Source organism: Gastrolobium bilobum, unplaced genomic scaffold (genome assembly GCF_033153095.1).
Source record: "Gastrolobium bilobum isolate Gb01-03AN ecotype WA unplaced genomic scaffold, APGP_CSIRO_Gbil_v1 utg2195, whole genome shotgun sequence".
NCBI lineage: Eukaryota > Viridiplantae > Streptophyta > Magnoliopsida > Fabales > Fabaceae > Gastrolobium > Gastrolobium bilobum.
In genome coordinates, this window is record NW_026895782.1 from 658399 (window position 1) to 683732 (window position 25334).

The following is a 25334-nucleotide window of genomic DNA, read 5'->3' on the forward strand; positions in this document are numbered from 1 at the left end:
ATATTATTGAATTGATCAAAAAAAAAGGAAGAAGCAAAAGATGGTTGTTGTAATTCATATCTGCAAAGGTTCTATATTTCTTGTATAATATGCACAATTTAAACCGGATTAGATTAATTGAATGGAAATAGAAAAAAACAATGTTAAACATTGCTCGAGTTGGACTAATTCAAATTTTGAATCTAGTTGAAAAAAAATGGCAATTTTGATGATTTCATCAATTAATCTTAAATAAGAATTTTTATAATAAAAAAGAAGATTGCAATAGATAATAAAAAATTAAGTTGCAACACATCTAACTCTATTAGTAACGATTGGGTAGAAAGCATAACAATAAGAAGAATAAGTTAATTAAGTATTCGAAATATGCAATTTGATGTGAGCCACAAGCATAACCTCCTCCGTGGCCACCTAGTAAAACATCAACAGAACATACACGCCTTATGTTATGGCACTCCTCAGCACAAACAAAATTTCTTTTCTTTGTTTTGTTTCTGCAACTGCAACATCATCAACATGGCCACCAAGTTCACGCTCACACCAGATAACTCGTGCTTCTTCTTTCCTCACACTCACAGAACACACTCACACAAACACACCCCTTTTATCAAAACTTCGTCTCAACGCTTTCGCTTCCACCTTTCACCTTCAAACCTCACCCTCAGGCTCAGAATAGTATCTAGCACTCAACGAAATGTCAAAGAAACCCAGAAGGCCAACGCCAAGGGCAAGGTTCTCACTGACCTTGGAATCGACGAAGTGGGGCAGAAGCAAGAGAACTTGTGGTCACCTTGGAAGAATCTTCCATTAAGATACAAGCTCATCGGAACCACTTCCCTTGCCTTCGTTATCTGTAACATGGACAAGGTTGTTACTTGCTTCTTATGTTTCTATATTACTATTTACAACCCCATAAGTAAAATCTGTTACTTGATCACAATCAGATGCAAACCATAAAACCATCATTCAAATTGAAGCACTTCAATAGCATTTTTCTTAGTATATTAATGAGTTGCATCCATAATAAGCATTTATTTTGTGTGGGGTTTATTTAATTTAATTTAGTGCAGGTGAACTTGAGTATTGCCATAATTCCAATGTCACATCAATTTGGGTGGAACTCTTCAACGGCAGGATTGGTTCAGTCCTCATTTTTCTGGGGTTATGCATTGAGTCAATTGCCTGGTGGTTGGCTAGCCAAGACATTTGGTGGCAGGTTAGTTACCAGAGGCAACACAAGTTTCTTCTATCCTTGACCAAGTTTGCAATTAGCTACCTAAAGATTTCTCCATTTTATGTCTAGAATTTTAAGGAAGGGCAGGGGTCATTTACAAACATTACCTAACATAGTTATACGAAGTAAAAGTATAACTGTCATTAGTGGACTTGAGGGCTTAAATGACTTATTGAAGTATTGATGGACCTCCATGCCAAAATAAAATGAATACTATTTGGACAATTAGTGTGGAATTTAAGAGAACAAGCATAAATCAGGCTGGCCGCTTTTCTGCCAAAATAAAATGATCAATATAGAGTTGGTAAAAGAATACTGCATTCGTTTCTGGTCTACATCCAATTTTCCTTTCTTTGTTTAATTTATTATTTTCTACTCAGACATTTGCATACTGTCTGCCTTTATATTCTGGATGGCACAGAGTAGTCGAAATGCCAAATTTTGGCATCTGTCCACTGTGTAAAATAATTTTCTTTTCCACATTGATACACCTCTTTGACAATTACCCACTTCATTCTCCTTTCCTACTCATTACGAATATGATAGATAATGTTATATTTAAAAATCAGGAAGGTTATTGAATTTTGTTCCTGAATGAAATTAGGGTGTTTGGGAACACAAGGGTTTGGGATTTATGGATCAAGGAAACTGAAAAATTTTGAGGATAGATTTCTGTATAAAGGAGAAGTATAAGAATCATGTTAGGATTGAGAAAGGTGTCATTTAGTAAGTAAACTTGTTGCAAAATTTCTGCTCAGGAATGTATCAAGTTCCATATTTTCCCCTTCAGTTCAAACTAAAATTTCCACGATTGAATGCCTTTCAAAAAACTAATTATAAACTCTTTTCCATCCTGCACCAAGGTTTTATAAATTTTGATCTGAAGTTTTGATGAGTAGAAGTAAGAAAATTATTGAATTAGGGCTAGCATCAATTATTATTAAATGATTTGAGTGTTGTCCATTATAACTTCGAGTTGATATGAAATGATGAATCAATGGTTGGACCAACTTTGAAAATAACTAAATCTTTGAAATGTTTAGCAACAGATATCTCACCATGCAATCTCTTTTGTAATCAAGGCTCAGAATGGAAATGTCTTTATCTGTACCAAATGTAGGAATCCTCATTCCCATGAAAAGGAGACTGAAGTGGAATTCTCACCTGCATACCAAATATTCTCTTAATGACATGTTTCCAAATTACTTCAAGCATTTATAGCCATATACCTTTTCTTTTTCAAAATTTGTCTTCTTTTTCCTTTAAGCCATCTCAAATAATACTTTTGTTTTTCTGCACTTTTCCTCACATTTAGCTACCTGATGAAATTTTTATTATGTTCCAAGGAGATATGCAAGATTAAACTGAGATATCTTTAAGATGGCATTTACCCTACTTTATTATTTTTATTAATCAAATCATTGTCTAAACATTCTTTAATATTATTGACAAATATATCCATCGATAACTTCCTTTTATAAAATGAGAGTTAGTTTGGGTAGCTCATGTTCAAGTCCTAAAGAAGGAGATAGTAAACAGGCAATTACCTCATTCAGAGTTGGCACTGAATATTTCTGTTTGGATTTTGGGCTTATAATGTTATACTGTCATCCTTCTGTTGCAGAAAAGTTCTTGAGTTTGGAGTATTGATATGGTCATTGGCTACAGCTCTTGTTCCTTTTCTTGCTGGATATATGCCTAGCTTACTATTGTCAAGGATTTTGGTCAGTAATTTCCTGATAACTTCCCCCCCTTAATGCAATGCTTTTTTCTTGCTTTGCAGATTTAATGCCTACATATGTGCACGAATCAATGATATATCTCACAGAATGTCACGGTTTTGTTATATTTATCTTTCCACTGGATTTTCTATGTACTACAGTTAATGTTCATTTAGTTTTTCTTTATGTGCACTTATTTCTTTAACATACAGCTTGGTTTGCATTCTGATAAGAACTCAGCCAATAATAACAGAAAACAGAGCTAAAGTCCATATTTAGATGAAAACAGAAGCTTGCTTCATTGGTGTTAGTCTTGGCAGTACAAGAAATTGAAGTAGATCAACAATACAGATGGAACAGTAATGGTAGAAAATTACAAGTGAAACTGAAAAAGAAAATGATAGTGTAGAGCTATTAGAGAGGCTCTACTCTCTCCCAAGTCCCAAGTCCAAGCAATATCCAAGATGATTCTCATGCTCCCATCCCTCCACTACTTATTTAGCTTTTCCCTCCATTTCTTCCTAACCGTTTTCTGTTTTAGTTACACCTAACAACTCATTTGTTGACTCATCCAAATTGTTTTCCCTAAATGCCCTTAAAGGTAGTATCGTATCACATTCTTTATTGTTTTCAATTTCAACACTATTAACCTTCCATTGCTTGTCTAGGTTGGGATAGGTGAAGGGGTTTCACCATCTGCTGCTACTGATCTCATTGCCAGGCATGTAAACATCCAAATACGTATTTGGTTCAAATTGTTGTTTTGTTGATTTGTATTTTTCTTGTATAATTTGATTTTTTGATTATCTTCTGATTAATTTTCTATTCAGCATGTTGATTTTTAGATTATTTTCCTTTTAACTATAATTATTTTTTGTCTTTAGTTTCTCTCCTAAAAGAATTTTTGTTGGAAACTCTGAATTTTTTGTTGAAGATAATAATCCGAAGCAAAATAAAGATGCAGAACACTGTTAAGAATATTTTGGAGCTGGACAAAAATGTTTTATCGATTTCATTTACCTATCCGCCCAACTCCCTCCCAAAATTGATATGAACATCTAGCTTTAGGAGTTTTGGGGTAGTTCGTAGGTGAGCACACTGTTTTCTCTTTATTAAGGCTATTCTTTATCAAAAATAAGTCCTTACTTATGCTAACTGTGAGCGGAGAAAAATCATGTTTTGATAAAATCCAACTTCTGAGTGAAATATATGGTTCCTGCCTCAGCCAACTCTATTTATTGAGTTAAACTTAAGTTTGTGTATATGTGTATTTAATTATTGATCTTGGCCTTTTAAGTTGTAAGGCAAGGGTTTTTTGACAAATACTATATATTTGTTCTGCCAATTGTAATATTTTTCACCCTATTGATCGGTAAGGTTCATCGCCGTATGCAGGTCAATACCGTTGGAAGAGCGCTCGCGGGCAGTAGCATTTGTGTTTGGTGGCTTGAGTGTTGGAAGTGTTATGGGGTATGCATTTTCTAGCATGTAGTCAGATATAAATAGGAACAAGAATCACACAGGATTGTAATGCTTTTTTTCCTCCGTTATCTACCCTCAATTTTAACACTAATATCTGTCAGGCTTCTTTTGGCTCCTCCCCTTATCCAAAATCTTGGCTGGGAATCAGTGTTTTATATATTTGGCCTTTTCGGGATTGCTTGGTAAGTAGAAATGACTCTTATAGTTTTCCACATGTTTTCAAAGTAGTGAAGTTCCTCCAGTAGGCATCTTGAGCTGCAAATATGGTATTTTAATTAAAATTATGACTTGTATCATTGCCTTGAATCTTGAAGGTTTTTGGGGTTTCAAGTTGTTGAAGGAGATGAAACACAGTTAACTGCTGAATCTCTCTCACGTGAGCACTTAATCTATTTTACTTTTTTATGCTTTCTTAATTTGAGCTAAAAAACAGATAGGTATTGAACAAAGGATGATAAATCATGCCTTTCTGGTAGCAAAAATATTGCAATATTTTAGGCTTCATGGGGTTCTGGAGTTGAAATTTTTAAGTTAATATCTAGTTTATCATCTAATCTATTGGAAACATTTCTTTTTTCTTTTGAAAAATACTTGGGACCCCTTCCTTACAATCTGCCTGCTTAATCTGGCTTGGTCTTAGTAGAGGTGTCTTTTTTGCTTTCATCTTCACCAGCACTGCCCCAAAACAATAGTTGATGCACCACCTTGTAGCCTTGTATGCCGTTGTAATTGTCAACGCTAATCATTCTGGCCACCATTTACACCCCTTGTGGTTTGGTATTTATCATAATAACCATTTACTAGCTCATCATTGTTACCTCTGCAATTGGATGTGAGTCACCTACAGAATTACTATTAGATCTTTCCTCAAGAGGCTTTCATTCTTTTGTTTACTTGTTTTGAGGCTTGTGGTTTAATTGGTTATTTTTCACTTTTGACTTTGATTGTCTCGCAGCAGTCCAAGGTACCGTGACACAATCCTGGAATACTTCTTTAAAAGAATTGAATGGCTCTTTGAAGGTATGGGTCAAGAATTTATGACAGTTTTGGAGCTTATGATTTCGCATCTTCTTGGAGGGGGGAATAATTTGGCAATTCTGCTTTAATTGGCTGGGATCTGGATATTTTAATATTCTATTTATTGATAACTATTTATATATAAAACATTTACATTTGGTTTGGTCCTTTTTCTTGAGTGAATACTTACAATATCTGCAATGACACTTTATTTCATGTCTTGTTCTTAACATATAGGATGTACCATGGAAGGCCTTTTTCGAAAGTCGTGCTGTATGGGCAATGATATATGCTCACTTCTGTGGCAGCTGGGGTCACTACACCTGCCTAGCATGGCTTCCCACATTTTTTAGGTACCATGTGAGCAGTTAATGCTTTACCTGTTTCTACTTTTTGCTATCTTTCATTGGTTGAGACTGTTTGCACTAATAAATTGTTTCTTTCATACTTCTTTTTTCATTTCAACATTGCTTATTGATGACATATTTTTTGGTACTGAAATTTAACTAGATTATCATATCATAAATATGATATAAAGATGCTAGGTTCAACTTTTCTTACATACCCATAAGCTGGAACCAACCTTATTTTTATTTCACTTTAGAATTTTTCATCTGAGTAAATTTCAATATGAAATTTGTTTGACTTTGCTGTTGAACCCTGTTGCTTTTAGATGATGCAATACAATGTTTGTCTGCTGATCATACTCCTTGACTACTCTTTTTTTTTTGTTATATATCCTCCATGTTTAATATTTATTAATTTTGGAAAGGAAGTACAAAAATAATCATTAATATATAAACAAGGTTTGACCATTAGATCATTTGAATAAAGAATAATAAACTCTATGGTTCCCTCACTTAAGGTTCCCCAGATGCGTTCTGGAATTTTTGAAGTTATAAAGTTGTTTATAATTTCTCCTTCATTGCTAGGAATGAATCAGTTTCTGCTGAGAAATTGTCTAATATGAAAGAAGTTAAGAATTTTATGGTTCTTAATAACGGTTTTAACATATTTATGCATCAAATTTAAACTTCCTTGTGGTTGCAACTTGCAACCACCTGAACAACCGTGTAATGTCAATAGAATTGATGGGCAGAATATTTGGCATTATTTGTGCAGATTTGTAATTATATCTTGAATGATTGTATAGCTGTAATTGTGTAATTATATCCTTAATTAATTAGCCAGCTATATCCTTAATTAATTAGCCAGCTGTAGGTTAGTGTGTAATTATATCCTCAATTAATTAGCCAGATGTAGGTTACCATTTTATAGCTTTTTAGCAAACTTCAAGGCTAGAAATCAGATTGTATCATACTATTTAAATGAGAATTCTCCAAAGGAGAACATACAGTTTTTATCCCAATTTCTCTGAGTTTAACATGGTATCAGTCTAGGTTTCGTTACTAAATTACGAAATTTTTCGCTGTGCTCACAGTCTCTGAGTTCCCAGTTCTAGTCTTTTGCGCGTACTGTTCACGTCGCGGTTCTTCTTGTTTGTTTTTTTTTCCTCCTGCGATTTTTCTCAGTATCATGTCTATTGAAAAATATGATGTTCTTTTTGTTCGTCTTAATGGAAAGAACTACTCCACCTGGGCATTCCAGTTCCAGATCTTTGTCAAAGGCAAGGAGCTTTGGGGTCATGTTGACGGAACTAATTCTGCTCCTGACAAAACTACGCACCAGGCGGCACATGCCCAATGGGAGGCCAAAGATGCACAAGTAATGACTTGGATCATAGGCTCTGTTGAGCCTAATATTGTCCTCAACCTCAGACCCTTCACAACGGTAGCAAAGATGTGGGACTATTTGAAGAAAATTTATAACCAAACGAACACTGCTCGCATGTTCCATCTTGAACATGAAATTGCTCTTTTTCAACAGGATAGTCTCTCAATTTCTGAGTTCTATTCTCATTATTTCTGAGTTCTATTCTCATTTCATGAATCTTTGGGCTGAATATACTGACATTGTCTATAAAGATTTGTCGACTGAAGGACAAACTGCAGTCCAAAATGTTCATGACACCACAAAACGAGATCAATTTCTTATGAAATTGAGATCTACTTTTGAGGGCATTCGCACCAACCTAATGAACAAGGCTCCTGTTCCCTCCTTGGATGAATGTCTAAATGAATTGCTTCGTGAAGAACAACGTCTCCTCACTCAGACAAACATGGAACACTAGAAATCTGCCTCCCTTCCTGTAGCGTATGTGGTACAAGGAAAACCTCGAGGTCGAGACATGAGTACTGTCCAATGTTTCTGCTGCGAAGGCCACAGACATTTTGCTTCAAACTGTCCTAAAAAGTTCTGTAATTACTGCAAAAAAGAAGGTCACATCATCAAAGAATGTCAAATCAGACCACCACGGAGAAATGCAACAGCCTTCACTGCCACTGTTGGCTCTTCTACTCTCTTGATTCTGTGGATCAGAATCCGCCTGTTTCTGTGCGAACTTTAACCCCAGAAATGGTTCAACAAATGATTGTTTCTGCATTTTCTGCTTTGGGTCTTTCAGGTAAAGTTTCTTTATCCAGCTCTCCTTGGTACTTTGACTCTGGCGCATCCAATCATATGACCAACAATGTTGCTTCTCTTACCAATGTTACAAATTACTCTGGTAATTTGCAAATACACACTGCAGATGGAAACAATTTACCTATCACAGCAATTGGTGATATTTCTTCATCTCTTACTAATGTTTATGTTTCCCCTGATCTCACCAGTAACCTTATTTTAGTTGGTCAATTAGTTGACAGTGATTGCAAAGTTGAATTCTCAAAGTCTGGTTGTCATATGCAGGATCAACACTCAGGGAAGGTGATCGCGAAGGGGCCTAAAGTTGGACGTCTTTTTCCTCTTTATTCATTGTTGTCACCATGTTCTTTTCTGCATTTTATTTCTTGTAATTCTGCAACTGTTAATTTTCAATTATGGCATAAGCGTCTTGGTCACCCAAATTCCAATGTACTTCATGCCTTAATGAAATCTGGAGTTCTTGGCAATAAGCATTCCCCATCTTTTAGTGTTGTTCAATTTGATTGCAATTCTTGTAAACTTGGTAAAAGTAAAATTCTACCGTTTCCAGTTCATCAATCAAATGTAAATCAACCTTTTGACATAATTCACAGTGATTTATGGGGAATCACACCTGTAATATCTCATGCACATTACAAGTATTTTATCATTTTTATTGACGACTATAGTCGTTTCACATGGGTCTATTTTTTGCGATCTAAAGCTAAAGCTTTCTCTGCATTCCAATTTTTTCATGCCTATGTTCAAACTCAGTTTTCATCAAAAATTAAAACTCTGCGTTCTGACAATGGGGGGAATACACATCTCATTTGTTTCAAGAGTTCTTGCAGAAAAATGGTATATTATCTCAAAGGCTGTGTCCTTCCACACCCCAACAAAATGGGATAGCTAAAAGAAAAAACCGTCATCTTCTTGATGTTGTCCGTACCTTAATGTTGGACTCTTTAGTACCCTCCCATTTTTGGTGTGAAGCTCTCTCAACTGTTGTCCACCTTATTAATCGGTTGCCTTCTCCAGTCTTGCACAATGATTCCCCTTTCTTAAGGTTATTTGGTAAGCAATCCAATTATTCTACTCTTCGCATCTTTGGTTGTGTCTGTTATGTTCATCTTCAGCCACCAGAATGCTCCAAACTCACAGCTCAATCTGTTAAATGTGCTTTTCTTAGTTACTCAGCCCATCAAAAAGGTTTTTATTGAAAAGAAGTTTTTTGTATATTGATATTGAATAAATTACATGAGTGAGTATTTATACAAGAAAGAATCGCTAAGAATGACTAAGCGATGACTAATCAATCCTATCACAATCCTAATCACAATCAATTCTAATCAATCACAATTAATCCTAATCAATCATAATCAATCCTAATCAATCATAATCAATCCTAATTAATAGGAAATAAAAACGGAAACATGTTTGAATTCTAATTTTCTACACTCCCCCTCAAGTTGGGAGGTAAATATTGATCATTCCCAACTTGCCAATCAAGTCTTCGAATGCTGGACGGTGTAGGCCCTTGGTAAGGACATCTGCCGTTTGCTCTTTGGTTGGAACATATATCAAATGCACACTTCCATCATCTAATTTTTCTTTGATGAAGTGACGATCAACTTCCACGTGCTTTGTTCGATCATGATGCACAGGATTTTGAGCAATGCTAACAGCTGCCTTGTTGTCACAATATAGTTTTATTGGTAGGGAATATGAAATCTTCAACTCTTGAAGAAGTCTTCTTAACCAGATTCCTTCACAAACTCCATGAGCTAAAGCTCGAAATTCTGCTTCAGCACTACTTCTTGCAACCACTGTTTGCTTTTTGCTTCTCCAAGTAACAAGATTTCCCCACACATAGGTGCAATAGCCTGAGGTAGATCTTCTGTCTACTGATGAGCCTGCCCAATCTGCATCAGTGTAGATTTCAATTGTCCTTTTATACCCCTTTTTAAAGAATAATCCTCTTCCTGGAGTATTCTTGAGGTATCTAAGCACCCTATAGACTGCACTAAGATGCTTCTCCTTGGGTGAGTGCATGAATTGACTAATCATACTCACCGCAAAGGCAATGTCAGGACGCGTATGAGATAAGTAGATTAGTTTACCAACCAATCGCTGATATTGTTCTTTATCCACCTCATTCCCATCTTCAATACCTAACTTGGTATTAGGTTCCACAGGTGTCTCAGCAGGTTTACACCCTAACATTCCTGTTTCCAACAAAAGATCTAGAACATATTTCTTTTGTGTTAGAGTGATGCCTGTTTTGCTCCTAGCAACTTCCATACCAAGGAAATATTTGAGAGTGCCAAGGTCTTTGAGTTCAAATTGAGCTGCTAGAAATTTCTTCAAGGTGTTCAATTCCTCAATATCATCACCTGTAAGAATTATATCATCTACATATACAATAAGAATAGCAATTTTACCATCCTTAGAGTGTTTGTGGAAGAGAGTATGATCAGTCTGTGCTTGAATGAAGCCTCTTCTTTTGACTGCTTGTGTGAATTTGTCGAACCATTCTCTGGGAGACTGTTTCAATCCATATAGAGACTTTTTTAGTTTACACACTGATTCATTTCCCCTTTCAAAACCAGGTGGAGGATCCATATAGACTTCTTCATGTAAGTCACCATTTAGGAATGCATTCTTCACATCTAACTGTTGCAGAGGCCAATCTAGATTGGCAGCAAGAGATAAGAGAACTCGGATGGTATTGACTTTAGCAACCGGAGCAAAAGTCTCATGATAATCTATCCCATGAGTCTGAGTGAAACCCTTTGCAATCAATCTTGCCTTGTATCTGTTGATGCTATTATCTGCATTGAATTTTATTGTAAACACCCATTTGCATCCTACTGCCTTTTTTCCTTTGGGTAGGGTCACTATCTCCCAAGTTCCATTTCTTTCTAAAGCATTCATTTCTTCAAAGACAGCATCCCTCCATTTTTTATCATTGAGAGCCTCATGTATATTTCTCGGTATCTTTGTACTATCCAACATAGTATTGAAAGCACGAAACCCTGGGGACAACTTTCCATATGAAATATGATTAGAAATAGGATGAGTAGTACAAGATCGAGTACCTTTTCTGAGAGCAATGGGCAAGTGTAGATCATTTTCACCATGACACTCAAGTATTGGGGTGCTGGAACTAGAACATGGTTCAGAATCCTGGCAGTGTAGAGGCTCTGGGTTATTCACACTTTGAGGAGGCTTTCGCCTGCTATAAACTTGTCCCCATGTTGAGGAGGCTCCTGATGGTGAGGATTCTGTAGCTCCCCCTGTTTCCAAAAGTAGAGGTAATACTGTGGCATTAATAGGTTCCCATGACTGATCTTCATCTACTCCTATAGACTCCCCCTGAAGAGAAGTCGAGGGGAAGAAAGGGTCATTCTCAGAAAAAGTGACATCCATAGAGACAAAGACCTTACGAAGAGAGGGTGAATAACACTTATAGCCACGTTGAGTAGGAGAATAACCAATAAAGACACACTGGAGAGACTTAGGATCAAGCTTAGACCGTTGATGGGAGGGAATATGGACAAATACAACACAACCAAATAACTTGAGAGGTAAGGAGGAGACACCTCGGAAGGAAGGGAAGATACGAACAAGACTAGAAAGAGGAGACTGAAATTTCAGAATGCGAGATGGCATTCGATTTATCAGATACGAGGCAGTGAGAACTGCCTCTCCCCAAAGATATTTAGGAACACTCGTGGTAAACATAAGAGCCCGAGCAACTTCAAGGAGATGTCGGTTTTTTCTTTCCGCAACTCCGTTTTGTTGGGGTGTGTCAGGACACGAGCTTTGGTGAAGGATGCCATGTTGGGAAAGATATTCTCCAAGAATAGAGTTAAAATACTCTTTGCCATTATCTGTACGAAGAATTTGTATAGCAACTTGGAATTGGGTTTGAACCATGGCATGAAATTTTTTAAACACGGATGCAGCATCGGACTTATCCTTTAGAAGATACACCCAACAAACTCGAGAATGGTCATCAATGAAGGTAATGAACCATCGAGTACCTGAAATATTTTTAACACGGGCTGGACCCCATATGTCGCTATGAATTAAGGAAAATGGGGAAGAGTCATGGTGAACTTTAGAAGGATAATGAGCACGAGTATGCTTGGCAAGTTGACAAATATCACAAGAAAACAAACTTGGACTTTTATTAATAAATAAGTTTGGCAACAACTTCTGAAGATAAATAAAATTTGGATGGCCTAGCCTACGATGCCACAGCATAACATCATTACATGAATCAAAAGGAAACATAGAGTTTTTTTCTACGAAAACAGCTTCATGAGTCACATCCTCCTCAAAGTAGTAAAGTCCACCATCCTCTCTAGCACTGCCAATCATCCTCTCCGAGTCCTGTTCCTGAAAAACACAACCATGTGGAAAGAATTTAGCAAAGCAATGCAACTCAGAGGTGAGCTTGCTAATGGAAATGAGATTACAAGTCAGAGAAGGAACATAAAGAACTGATGTCAAAGTAATCAGCTCAGAAAGTTTAATGGTTCCGTGTCCCGCAATCTGGGAAAAACTGCCATCGGCGATCTTGACCCGAGAAGGTTCAGAATATGGAGTGTATGAACAAAACAAGCCAAGATTACCTGTCATATGATCAGAGGCTCCAGAATCAAGGATCCAATGATTTTGACTATCAACATGGAAAGTTGTACCTTGCTGGACCACATGACTAGTGGCCTTAGGAGGTTGCTCGTGGTAATAAAAAGAGTGTTTTGAGGAAGCCATGAATAAAAAGAGAAGGGTTGACCGTTGATGAAAAATCAAGTTTTGTAAACTTTTGATCTGACCTCTGGAACAGGAAGGGGAGAAGCCGGCGAGAAGGTCTGTGCAAGTCGCGACGGAAAAAAAACGTCTGGAAGGCGGCGCGTGGTGGCGCGTGCAGCGGCTGACGGCGATGGGTCCAGCGGCGGTCGACTCGTCGGATCCTTCTGAGTCGAATGGTCACCTCACTTTTTTGATCGGAGGTCAGTAAACTAGGTTTCTGTGTTGGACAGATTCAAGGCGGTGTTTAGGAGGTGTTTGACGGTGATGGAAGTGTTTGGATGGTTATTTCAGATTTGAATTAGGGTAGGAACGAACCCGCTCTGATACCATATTGAAAAGAAGTTTTTTGTATATTGATATTGAATAAATTACATGAGTGAGTATTTATACAAGAAAGAATCGCTAAGAATGACTAAGCGATGACTAATCAATCCTATCACAATCCTAATCACAATCAATTCTAATCAATCACAATTAATCCTAATCAATCATAATCAATCCTAATCAATCATAATCAATCCTAATTAATAGGAAATAAAAACGGAAACATGTTTGAATTCTAATTTTCTACAGTTTTATATGCTATGATCCTCACTTACATAGGATTCGGGTTTCTAGAAATGTCATCTTTCAAGAAGATACATATTTTTTTGCTACTAACCAAGACACTCAATCTTCTACATCCAAATCTGTCTTGCCATTGTTTCCTAACAGTTTTGCAGAAGAACAAGCTCGTCCTCCTGTCATTGTCTACCAAAGACGTCCAACTGTTCCACCAATTCAGACTTCAATCCCTTCAAGGCCCCCTTCTGATCATTCTCTGGCTGCTGATCCAGTGCATGCACTAGAACCAGCCCCTTTTCGTCGCAGTACTCGCATTCGTAAACCACCGGAAAAGTATGGTTTTTCTGAATCTTTATCTTTGACAACAACTTTAGCATTTGTTCCTATTGCTTCTTCATATAAACAGGCAATGGAGCATAAATGTTGGCAGGATGCTATAGAAACTGAACTTCTTGCACTAGAGGAAAATCAGACATGGGACATTGTTCGATGTCCTCCATCGGTCAAACCTCTTGGCAGTAAATTTGTATTCACTATAAAGTTGCGTTCAGATGGATCCATCGATCGATACAAGGCTAGATTGGTTGTTCTTGGAAATAAGAAAGAATTTGGCCTAGACTATGAAGAGACCTTTGCGCCAGTGGCCAAGATGACTATTGTGCGGACTATTATTGCCATTGCTGCATCTAAATCTTGGCCAATTCACCAGCTAGATGTCAAAAATGCCTTCCTTCATGGTGACCTCAAAGAAGAAGTTTACATTAAACTTCCTACGGGTATGCCCTCACTATTACCTAATACTGTTTGTAAGCTAAAACGTTCTTTGTATGGATTAAAACAGGCACCAAGAGTGTGGTTTGAAAAGTTTCGCACAACATTACTTGGTTTTGGTTTTTCCTTCATCCAAAGTAGCTATGATCCATCTCGTTTTCTACAAAGGACCTCCAAAGGAATTGTGATTCTCCTTGTTTATATGGATGACATTATCGTCACCGGCTCAGATCAAGAGGCTATCACTACAATCAAACAATTGACGCATTCAACTTTCCACATGAAAGATCTTGGACAACTCACTTATTTCTTGGGATTAGAAGTACAATTCCAGCAAAAATGCATCTTTGTCACTCAGCACAAATATACTCAGGATCTAATTCAGCTAGCTGGTCTCACCACTGCAACTATGGTTGACACTCCCATGGAAGTTAATGTCAAGTTAAGACGGGATGAAGGTGAACTCCTACAAGACCCAACTTTATATCGAAAGTTGGTAGGAAGTCTCATCTACCTAACCATCACAAGACCTGATATCTCTTTTGCGGTCCACACAGTCAGCAAATACATGCAAAATCCTAGACACTTGCATCTTACACAATACAACGAATCATTAAATATTTGTTGGCCACTCCCAGCCGTGGTATCTTCTTTCCGACAAATGCAACAATACAACTTCAAGCATATAGCGATGCTGATTGGGCTGGATGTCCCGACACAAGGAAGTCTACTACTGGCTGGTGTATGTTTTTAGGAGATGCCCCTATCTCCTGGAAATGCAAGAAACATGAATCTGTCTCTAAATCCTCCACTGAAGCAGAATATTGGTCCATGTCTACAGCATGCTCTGAGATTATTTGGTTACGGGGCCTTCTTTCAGAACTTGGTTATTCACAAGCAACACCAACTCCATTGTATGCTGATAATACAAGTGCCATACAGATTGCAGCAAATCCTGTATACCATGAAAGAACAAAGCACATAGAGGTCGATTGCCATTCAATCAGGGAAGCTTATGACTGTAGAATTATCACTCTACCTCATGTCTCAACATCTGTTCAACTAGCTGACATCCTCACCAAGTCTTTGACACGTCAACGGCATAATTTCCTAGTCAGCAAATTGATGCTTGTAGATTCACCAGCATCAATTTGAGGGGGGATGTCAATATGGGCAGAATATTTGGCATTATTTGTGCAGATTTGTAATTATATCTTGAATGATTGTATAGCTGTAATTGTGTAATTATATCCTTAATTAATTGGCCAGCTGTAGGTTACTGTGTAATTATATCCTTAATTAATTAGCCAGTTGTAGGTTAGTGTGTAATTATGTCCTCAATTAATTAGCCAGCTGTAGGTTACCATTTTATAGCTTTTTAGCAAACTTCAAGGCTAGAAATCAGATTGTATCATGCTATTTAAATGAGAATTCTCCAAAGGAGAACATACAGTTTTTATCCCAATTTCTCTGAGTTTAACATGTAAAACCTCTATAATGCCTTGGAAAAACCCAAAGCTACTGTATGATTGCTCAGCATTACTTTGTAGTAGTGGTTTTATTTTAAAGATTTTATTTTAAATTTCTGCAGAACATTTAGTGTAGACATTATTTACAATTTTGACCTAATGGAGAATCTAATTGTTCCATCTATATGCTATGCAGTGAGGAGCTGAACCTAAATCTTAGAGAAGCTGCATGGGTAATAATTACTTTTCTTTCTTGTTTTAGATAACCCAGTTTCTTCATGTCTCGAAGGAGGAAAAGTAACTGTTTTCATTCTTTATGTTTGACTTCAACAGTAGGATGTGCAATAAGCTGTTTTAGACAGATAAAATAAACCTCAAAATATAGTAACCTTTGTGCATGAGAAATTGTAATTTTCACATAATATTTTAATTTTTAAGAGTTTAAATTTGATCTATTAACCGCTAATATTGTGAAACATCTTAAACTCTGTAAACAAGGTGGCACATTATTGTAGCAATTAAGATTTATCATCTGCAATAAAACAGTTAGTAGTTGTTGTAAATAAGTGGCACTATATGGTTCAAAACTCATTACATTGAAGTAGATTAAAACGAAATTCATGTATAAATCGGCACATCTTAGCCTTCATTCAATTGGTTGGATATGTATTCAAATTATTTGATTTAAGAAATAGCCCTGCCTTAATATGATACCACTTTACTTTTTTAATAAAGATGAAAGAAAATAAGGTTTTTCTGTTGGTCTTATATTTTGATATGTGAGCAATTCATTGGAAAAGTTCTATACTTTGAAAAGATATTTGATACATACCAGTAAATGAGTCTGGAATAAATATATTCTGACATAGAATTTCCAAAATATTCTGTGATTATGATTTGTACTTAATAGTGGTCCAGTTCTTTGGTAGTTATCTGACGTCAGTAACAGCAGTAGGGACATGATGGATTTTTGTTGTAGGGCATGAGTAGTAGCATATACCATCATTGCTTACTAGTAGTTTCATTACAAAGCAACATCGCATGCTTTGTATTGCAATTTTAACACAAGTTGATTATGCTGCAGTGGACCTCAAAACTGGCATATCATCACCAACAAAATTATCAAGGAGTTACTGAGTATAACAAGATTTCAATGAAAAATGTCATGGACAACCCTGCTAATGCCGAAAGCGCATAGAAAAAGTGGCCAAACAGAAAGTTAGGATTTCATAAAAGAGTAACCCTCAGGTTCTCAATTTCTATTAACAAATAACAACATTCAACTCCTAGAATAAGGGTCATAAGCACCCTTTTATAAACTAATTACAAATTGATTCAAAATTCTAAATCTAAAATTCTAAAAATAATAAAACTTTCTAAAATAAATATAACAGTAATTAACGTCTAAAAATAAATAAAAAATTACAAATAAAAAATTCAAAATACATCCCAAATCTTTAATCTCAAATCACGCCAAATATGTTGCTTTCCTTTTCTTCCCAAACAAATCACAATCACATTTGCTGCTTTACTGAGACTTGGATTCGATTGTAATTTGTTATATTTCAAATCATTGCCTCTTTCAACAATTGGGTCATACTTAATGGGTCATACTTATTGGGCCACAACTCTACTTGACTACGAGCTTCTTGAATCAATGGTTGGGCCATGTACAATGGGCCAACTGTAAGTGCATCATTCTCCCCTACTAAGAAAAGATTCGTCCTCGAATCTTGTTTATCTTCACTAATCTCAATTTCTTTAGACAAAAACTCAAATGACAAATATTCCTCTATTAGATCTTCATAATCTGATTCTCCATCAGATTTATTATAGACTGGATTATCATCATAAACTGAATTTTCATCATAAGATGGGTAATTATCATAAATTGGGTAATTATCAACAATCGAATAATCATCATAAATTGGATTATCATCATAGATCGGATCATCATCACAAACTGGATTATGATCATAGACTTTGAAGTTAGGAATGCTGATTTGCATCTCGATATCTTGAAAAGTGGACTGATTTTCAGGTCATACTTCCCAATTCTGTCCTTGGTTTAGAATTCCCAAGGGATTGACGTCCTCTTCTTCGTCATCAAATGCGTCATCTAATTCCATTCCTTCTTCGGATTGAATGCCCAACTTTGTCCACACAAGTCGCCACTCCAAATATTGAATTTCCATGCTCTGCACCTCCACAAGAGTTTGCTTCAAAATTTGAATTTTCATGCATACTCGCACGGGTCGTCGCTCCAAATCTTGAATTCTCTTTCTATGTGCCCGCACACATAGTCGCTTCAAAACTTGAATTTTCTTGTCCAACGCTTGCTCAAGTTGTTGCTTCAAATCCTGGATCCGCCTTCCGAGCTATTCATTTTCTATATCTCGCGGGTCAATCTGACGCAGTTGTCTATATTCTTCAGGAACGAATCCACATTCCCTACCCTTGTGACTCCGCCGTCGTCGACCTCCACGATTCTGTTCAGCCATTGGTTGAAGGCAACCTAGTGCTCTGATACCAAATGATGCCGAAAACGCATAGAAAAAGTGGCCAAACAGAAAGTTAGGATTTCATAAAAGAATAACCCTCAGGTTCTCAATTTCTATTAACAAATAACAAAATTCAACTTCTAGAATAAAGGTCATAAGCACCTTTTTATAAACTAATTACAAATTGATTCAAAATTCTAAATCTAAAATTCTAAAAATAATAAAACTTCCTAAAATAAATATAACAGTCATTAACGTCTAAAAATAAATAAATGATTACAAATAAATAATTCAAAATACATCCCAAATCTTTAATCTCAAATCACGCCAAATATGTTGCTTTTCTTTTCTTCCCAGACAAATCACAATCACATCTGCTGCTTTACTGGGACTTGGATTTGATTGTAATTTGTTATATTTCAAATCATTGCCTCTTTCAACAATTGGTTCATACTTATTGGGCCACAACTCTACTTGACTACGAGCTTCTTGAATCAATGGTTGAGCTATGTACAATGGGTTAACTGTAAGTGCTTCACCTGCTTACAAATTTTGCTACTTGACATGAAATCGATGTTTTAAAAAGCTGGACCAGACATAAACCTATTGAGGCATCCAGTTCATTATTCAATCTGTTTGAACAGAAGATCAGACCAGTGATAATAAAAACAATTAAAAATAGATGAACAAATAGCTAAAATAATTACAAAAAATAAATAAAATAGCAAATATACAAGTTTAACAATATTAAACTACTTAAAATGCATAAGTTTATAATTTTAAAAACGAAACAAGCATTATATATATAATTTATGAAAATACAATGAGTGCAATTTTTTTTCCAGTTCAATGTGGAGTTTTTTTTAGCTAGTTCTTAACCATGTTTCATTTTAGGGGGTGATTGGACTAAATACCGGCTGGTTGAACCAGCTGATTTAGTCTTATTTTTAAAACATTGCTTAAAAGCATTCTTTTGAGAGGAAACAGGCCCAAGTTATATACATGCTAACAATTGTAAGTTCTTAATCATTTCAGGTGTCTATTCTTCCACCATTGGCTTCAATATTTGTGACAAGTATTGCAGCACAGTTAGCCGACAACTTGATTTCAAGAGGAGTTGAAACCACTACGGTATGAGAGGCACTGAAACATCGTTAAACCACTTTTTTGTATGTTTATTATATCAAAACTTACTGCTTAAGATACAAATCAAGTGTGTGTGAGAAAGTAAGAGAAACAGAAAGAAAGTATTGAGAGAGAGAGAGAGCGAGAGAGAGAGTTCAGAGAATCTTAGGACGTTTTATTACTGAAAAGCATTAGAATGCATTAACCATAGTTAGGAAGTTCAGGAAGTAACTTCGTAACTATTTGCTAGTTGACTTAGAATAGCTATTTAGCTGACTCAGCTAACAGATTCCAATAGCTTCATTAACTGCCATAGTAGTTAAATATATGAAAAATATCTCAAAATATCATGGTTGTATCTTAGATTATCTCTTACAAAATAATCACCTTACTAAAAGAGATTAGAGATACATTTTTAGTTAGGGTGTTAAGGGAGTAACTGTAACTGCCTAGCTGACTTAGAATAACTACCTAGTTGACTCATGAGTCAGCTAGCAAACTACAATAGCTTCAGTAACTGCCATTCGAGCAGTTACTCTAATAGCTCATGATATCAATTATCAAATATATTTCCTTATGATATAGCTGACAACATATTTTGGAAAGAAATAGAATTTCATGTTTTGTGGCCATGACCATCTCTCATGCTAGATTTTGCATTCAAATTAGCTGTAGACACAATAACAGTTGTGGTAAAGACACTACTTCGCCTTGCTGAATGTAGACACAGTACATTTTGTGGCTGTATACCCAATGCAGACATGACACTTTACGAATTATTTTAACATACCTGTCTTGACTTTTGCTCTTAATTTCTTGGCTGCCTAAATTTCTTTCAAACACATATATAATAGGTTCGAAAGATCTGCCAATCAATTGCATTTTTGTCCCCTGCAATCTGCATGACTCTTTCCTCGCTGGATCTAGGGTTACCGCCTGGGGAGATTGTGGGACTTCTCACAGGTGGTTTAGCCCTCTCAAGCTTTGCCTTGTCAGGTAGTAGATAATCCTGGAAATATACTTTGTCTGATTGTTTTATGTAATAAATAATTAGATCATAAACTTTTCTTTGCCTTGACTGTTTGTGTATTTATCTGCTTCTGCAGGACTTTATTGTACCCATCAAGACATGTCTCCGGAATATGCAAGTATACTTCTGGTACGTGTGCTTACACTTCTTACTCCATTAGTCTCTTATGTCATACAATGGAAGGTTGTGAGAAGGTATTTTTGGTGAAAGATCGCACCAACTCAAATCCTTACCAACAATAATTTGATTTTTTTAGTTTTTTCATCTGTCATTATTTTTCAGTCCTTGACTTGCAGGCTAAAAAGAAATCTTAACGAAGGTAGCATGATTTTCCCATCAAATTCAGAAAAGGGACACAATTATTCTCTGCATCTTTAAAAATTAAAACTGCATTTGTTTAGTTTTTCTGATTCAAGAATTTCAATCTTTCCACTAGCAACTTCATGTTGAGGCCTTGCTTTTCATGAGTTATAGTTTGTGATTAACTTGTGGGACTTCTTCTCCAATCCTAAGTTTGAAGAGTATCAAATTTCCCCAACCGAAAAAATTCCTCTTCGCCTAAGTTGTCTAGGACTAGCTCGAGAAGGCTTCTTACTCCTAGATTAAATCATAGTCCTTTTTTCCTCTCAGAGGTTGGAGCCATATCCGTGATTTTTTGTATGTTAAAGAAATATATGTAGCCTTAATATATTTGATTTTAATTGTACCTGACTTTCTTTTTATTCTGTGTTTTGCCTCAGGGTATAACTAATACTGTTGGGGCAATACCTGGAATTGTAGGTGTAGCCCTCACTGGTTATCTTCTTGATTCAACTCATTCATGGAGTGTAAGTTGGTGCTAATATAAATATTTTCTCATTGTATGATGTATATCGTTTTATTCTATATTTGATTTATATTTATTCTCCATACCATGTAGATATCACTATTTGCACCATCAATCTTCTTCTATTTGACTGGTACCGTGGTATGGTTGGTGTTCGCCAGCAGTAAGCCTCAAAAATTTTGAGCCAAACTGATTCATGTTTCAATCATTCATTACTCTGAAGTCTGAACACAGCCAAGAAAACCTTCAATACTAAACTGACTTTTGACAGAGGGGGTGTATATATTCGCTCGATATACAAATCGGATCATGTGAGTTAAGTACAAAGAAATGATAGCGTAGGTATATTATATGAGTGTCTGTAATTTTTTTTTACTGTAGCTCATTATATCAGTTGTATATTTTTAATAGATGATGCTGGCTGGTCACCAAAAAAATGTATTGACGTGTTGAAAAGCATGGAAGGTCAAGAATCTGTTGTATTTTCCTACCAACTTTTGATGCTCTGATCGTTCGGTTTCAAGTTTCAACCATGAAATGGCCATATTTGTAACCATTTGAATAATCTTTTTAAGTTATTAACATCTCAGCAATCAAGCATTAAATGTGCAGGAGAAAATGACTCATCTACCTATGGCAGGAGATTGAATGTGACTTTCAAATTATAAAATTTAAAAATTGCATTAATGAACTGAATGGTATGCATTGGGTAACAAACAAAACCAATCAAAGTCCTAGTGCTTGACCCCCCACAAAAAAAATGGGCAATTATCACCAAGAAATTGAAAATGAAGATATTTTCCATGTATTTTATCTCTTATTTTCTCAACAACCAAGTGAAACCAATTTTCGGTTTCGCCTAGTGCCACTGAGCTAGCTGCAAGCTGGAAGAACAACATCTGGTATATTGGCAAATACAATTGAGAGAGGACCAACTATTATTGGCTTTGATGAGTCTACATATATAGGATTCAAGGGGGGAATATCACCAGCTGAGTTTACAGTCAGAATGTTTCCATTTAGTAACATGATTTGGCTATGTAAATTCCCGTCCTTTGCTGTTAAATGGTACTCTTTTCTGGCTGGTTCACTCACACGAGGGTAAGGTAGCTTAGTAAAATTTGAATTACGAGACCTCTTTCTGTGCCACAAACTCTCAGTGTATTTTATGGCCACTTCGGCTTGAACAGTGGTGCTGTTGTCCAAGTTGAGTAATAGTATTGTGATTCCTTTCTGTAAGACAGCATCAAATCAGATTTCACAAATAATATATCTACTAAATATTCATACTGATGCAAAATATCACTCACAGATTCCTTTGCACAGTGTGCATAGGCTCTTATCTTCTTTGTCCCAATGAAGGTAGTTGACAAGACACGTCCTCCCATGAGTCGGTGCCAAAGAAGAGCACTGCAAGGGACAAAGCACATCATAACCACAGAAATATTATAAAAATAATATTATGAATTTACTTCAAATGGGACCCCCTTTAATAAAACCACTTGTTCTATTGAAAAATGGGATCCTTGACAAAGAGGCAAGCAAATTAATGAAGCAAACGTCACATGCATGGGAACAGAAAATCTGATATATCAGCTTAGGAAGAATGACACAATAATGCTGCACCAAACGAGTCCATAGTTACGGTGCCTATTGTTCAACAATGAAATTCAATTTTTATAGTACCTATAATAGTCTGGATTTGGCACGAAAGTACTAGTATTCAGTAAACCATAGTTTCCTCCTATCAAAGTCTGTCTGCAGTACGTTCTGGTGTCATAAGAAGCTGACATGCCAAGCTGATCCAAATACCTGTGTATGATATGATTACATTAGATGAAACACTTGTAAAGAATCCCTACTGATATATTGACCAATAACGGGGAGTAACACTAACCAGAAGCTGTAGACAAATGCATCAGACACAAGATGATGCCCACTATTGTAAGCCCCACCTGCCTCACCAACCCATGCTTTTGCTGAGTTTGCTGAACTTTGAAGTATATTTTTAAGGCTGCTGAATGTGCTGGCCACCCCATCAAGAAAGGAAGGATTGAGAATTTCATCAGTTAGGTGGTCATCAACTCCTACATGTAAGTAGCTTTCAGTTCAAGTCAAATTGATGGAGATTGGGAAAACATAATAAATTTTTGTCCTGTTTGGTGGAAAATACCTGCTCCAAGGTTATAAATGTGGTGGGTGACCACATCTACAGATTCACCCGATTTGCTAACAAATTCCTTGAACCAATTTGCCTCAAAGAAGCCTCCAGGTGCAATGACAAGTGGCTTTGGCTCAATTCCTCTATATGCATTTTGAACTATGTATCGTAAAGCAGCTACATCAGAAGCATATTGATCTGCAGAAACACTTGTTCCAACTCCATTCCCACACAATTCATTGCCTGCCCGTGAAAAAAGATCCTTGTAGTTTAGTCCAAATACACAAGCCCCCAAGCAAGACAGATTTATTCATTATGGCTTAATATACAACAGAACAGTTAATTATATAGAAGGAAATTTGCTATTTTTCTTTCTTTTAACAAAGAAACAAAATTGACAACTACAAATATTTGTATAAAAAATTAAATTTTTGGATGAATGGTTATCATTTTCAAAAGAAATCGTGCCTTGTGATAAAGACAATGACAGATTTAAGATCACCATTTTCAATTATAGTCTTATTGTGGCAGCAGCACTTCCTACTCTGGCATTTGTAATGAGGGCAGGCATACACTTACCAAGTTCCCAACCATGAATGGTGTACTTCTTTCTTACTGTGTAACGTATAAAAGATTCAGCATTGGAGTGGTTCCAAGGTCCAACAGCAGAACCAGCAGTTCCAGATTTTCCAGCAAGAGCATTTAATCCAAAGATAACCTTAGCCCTGAAATATACCTATCATTAATGTTTAAACTTGTTAAAAACACAGTTGCCAAATCCACAAGATGAATCTGCTTAGTCCTAAAACTAAAACACAGGCAACAACAACAACAAGGGGAACTGATTTTTACCCTGCTTTTTGGAAAAAGCTGTTTAGCTCATCCCACCTATGCATCGGTAAGCACCCTTCAGTGAAACGAAACATTGCCTTAGTGTTCCAAACAAAAGGAATACAGGGTTTCCGATTATCTTCAGTCCCATATGTGACCCTATCTTGCAACGTGCCACCCAATCTAATTTTCAAGGGTGAAAAGGCTGCACAACATCCAGAGGCAACGAGTGCCTTATTAAACTCTCAAAACAACCGTGAATCGTCCAATAAAATTACTAAAAAAATGAAGAAAATTGCTGTGAAAACTATAGAGATATGTGAAATGAAATCTCTCTTACCTTTTACTGCATTCAACAAAATTTTGTTGTTGAGGTCCTGCATGAGATGAAAATTATAATATGTAAATTTTCTATTTCATTTACCAACTGCATAAGATTCTGAAGGTTCTCTATATTATTAGAACCGTGCACAAAATTTTGGCAGCTGAGCTAAGAGACCGTAAACATGCATTCTAGATAGATTCAAGCATCATTCTAAAAAAGTTAAAGAACATCATCATGCAGAGAGTGATGTTTTCAAAAAAAAAAAAAACACTTTTTTAGAGATTCAGGAACCATAGGACTAAAAGAAAAGAATAATACCAGATTGAGCAGAGAAGCATGACCCCAACTGCATTTTCCATAGTCGCATTTCTGAGGAGGCCACCAATCCAGAGTTGCACAGATAAAATCATCATCAATCTTACCAATAGCAGATTTCCCATGAATAAAAACAATCCCTTTAACAGCTTCAACTCCTCTTTCATTCAGAGCATTCACTCCAATGAATCTGAAGCTTACCAAATACATCCATAAACACAGACCCAGAAGCCTTATCTGAGAACCCATTTCCTGAATCAACCAAACTAAAGATTTGTGTGGTTTTTCATAAATGGGCTAGCACCTAGGCCAGGAAGCAGCCATAAAGGTTTTAAAGAGTTAAGGTTTTGTTACTGCAAAAATTGCAAGGTCACAGAGACAGACAGGGTGTGTAAAGAAGTTTGATAATTTAATGACATAGAGAACATAAAAACTTTCTTAGCAGGAAAATTGTGTCTGTACTCTGTACAAATACATATAGGAAAGACACTTCATGTGTCCATTGTGAGCAAAACATTTGTTACTTATAGACAAGCCTAAATGCCTCCCCTTCCTCTTCAGGTACCGGTCTAGAAAAAACTTTTTCTTTTATGCCAATCAATCACTGAAAAAAGAAAA

General features: G+C 36.2%; 2 protein-coding genes across 4 annotated transcripts; one reads left to right on the top strand and one right to left on the bottom strand.

The window, feature by feature from the left end:
• Window positions 1-415: 415 nt before the first annotated feature.
• On the top strand, window positions 416-21722 carry LOC133295855 (probable anion transporter 6, chloroplastic). Of its 3 annotated transcripts, XR_009749417.1 has the most exons (16): window positions 416-867; window positions 1071-1216; window positions 2859-2958; window positions 3624-3676; window positions 4351-4425; window positions 4539-4619; window positions 4752-4813; window positions 5393-5457; window positions 5692-5807; window positions 15799-15835; window positions 19139-19234; window positions 20083-20224; window positions 20335-20387; window positions 20999-21085; window positions 21178-21395; window positions 21496-21722. XR_009749417.1 is itself a non-coding variant. In XM_061494719.1 (15 exons), exons 1-15 carry the CDS (start codon window positions 517-519, stop codon window positions 21265-21267), a joined length of 1551 nt encoding a protein of 516 aa, XP_061350703.1. In that variant the 5' UTR covers window positions 416-516; the 3' UTR covers window positions 21268-21721. The 3 variants fall into 3 exon arrangements, 2 of the variants coding, with proteins under 2 accessions (XP_061350703.1, XP_061350702.1); XM_061494719.1 differs by having other exon boundaries at window positions 5396-5457; window positions 21178-21721; XM_061494718.1 differs by having other exon boundaries at window positions 21178-21720.
• Window positions 21723-21787: 65 nt separating this feature from the next.
• Window positions 21788-25179, bottom strand: LOC133295854 (heparanase-like protein 3). Its single transcript, XM_061494717.1, has 9 exons — window positions 24720-25179; window positions 24417-24453; window positions 24098-24281; window positions 23825-23970; window positions 23258-23488; window positions 22982-23171; window positions 22771-22896; window positions 22395-22494; window positions 21788-22317 (listed from the first exon to the last, which is right to left on the bottom strand). The coding sequence occupies exons 1-9, from the start codon at window positions 24963-24965 to the stop codon at window positions 21958-21960; spliced, it is 1620 nt and encodes a 539-aa protein (XP_061350701.1). The 5' UTR covers window positions 24966-25179; the 3' UTR covers window positions 21788-21957.
• Between the last annotated feature and the right edge of the window lie 155 nt (window positions 25180-25334).

What these genes read in the sequence shown, in the direction of transcription:
- LOC133295855 (XM_061494718.1), top strand. Translation starts at nt 517, where the DNA reads ATGGCCACCAAGTTCACGCTCACACCAGATAACTCGTGCTTCTTCTTT. An exon ending in CTCAAGCTTTGCCTTGTCAG is followed by an intron (nt 20,225 to 20,334) that starts GTAGTAGATAAT and finishes CTGCTTCTGCAG; the next exon opens with GACTTTATTGTACCCATCAA. An exon ending in AATATGCAAGTATACTTCTG is followed by an intron (nt 20,388 to 20,998) that starts GTACGTGTGCTT and finishes GTTTTGCCTCAG; the next exon opens with GGTATAACTAATACTGTTGG.
- LOC133295854 (XM_061494717.1), bottom strand. Translation starts at nt 24,965, where the DNA reads ATGGGTTCTCAGATAAGGCTTCTGGGTCTGTGTTTATGGATGTATTTG. An exon ending in TTTGTTGAATGCAGTAAAAG is followed by an intron (nt 24,282 to 24,416) that starts GTAAGAGAGATT and finishes GATGTTGTGCAG; the next exon opens with CCTTTTCACCCTTGAAAATT. An exon ending in CATTCATGGTTGGGAACTTG is followed by an intron (nt 23,489 to 23,824) that starts GTAAGTGTATGC and finishes TTTCACGGGCAG; the next exon opens with GCAATGAATTGTGTGGGAAT.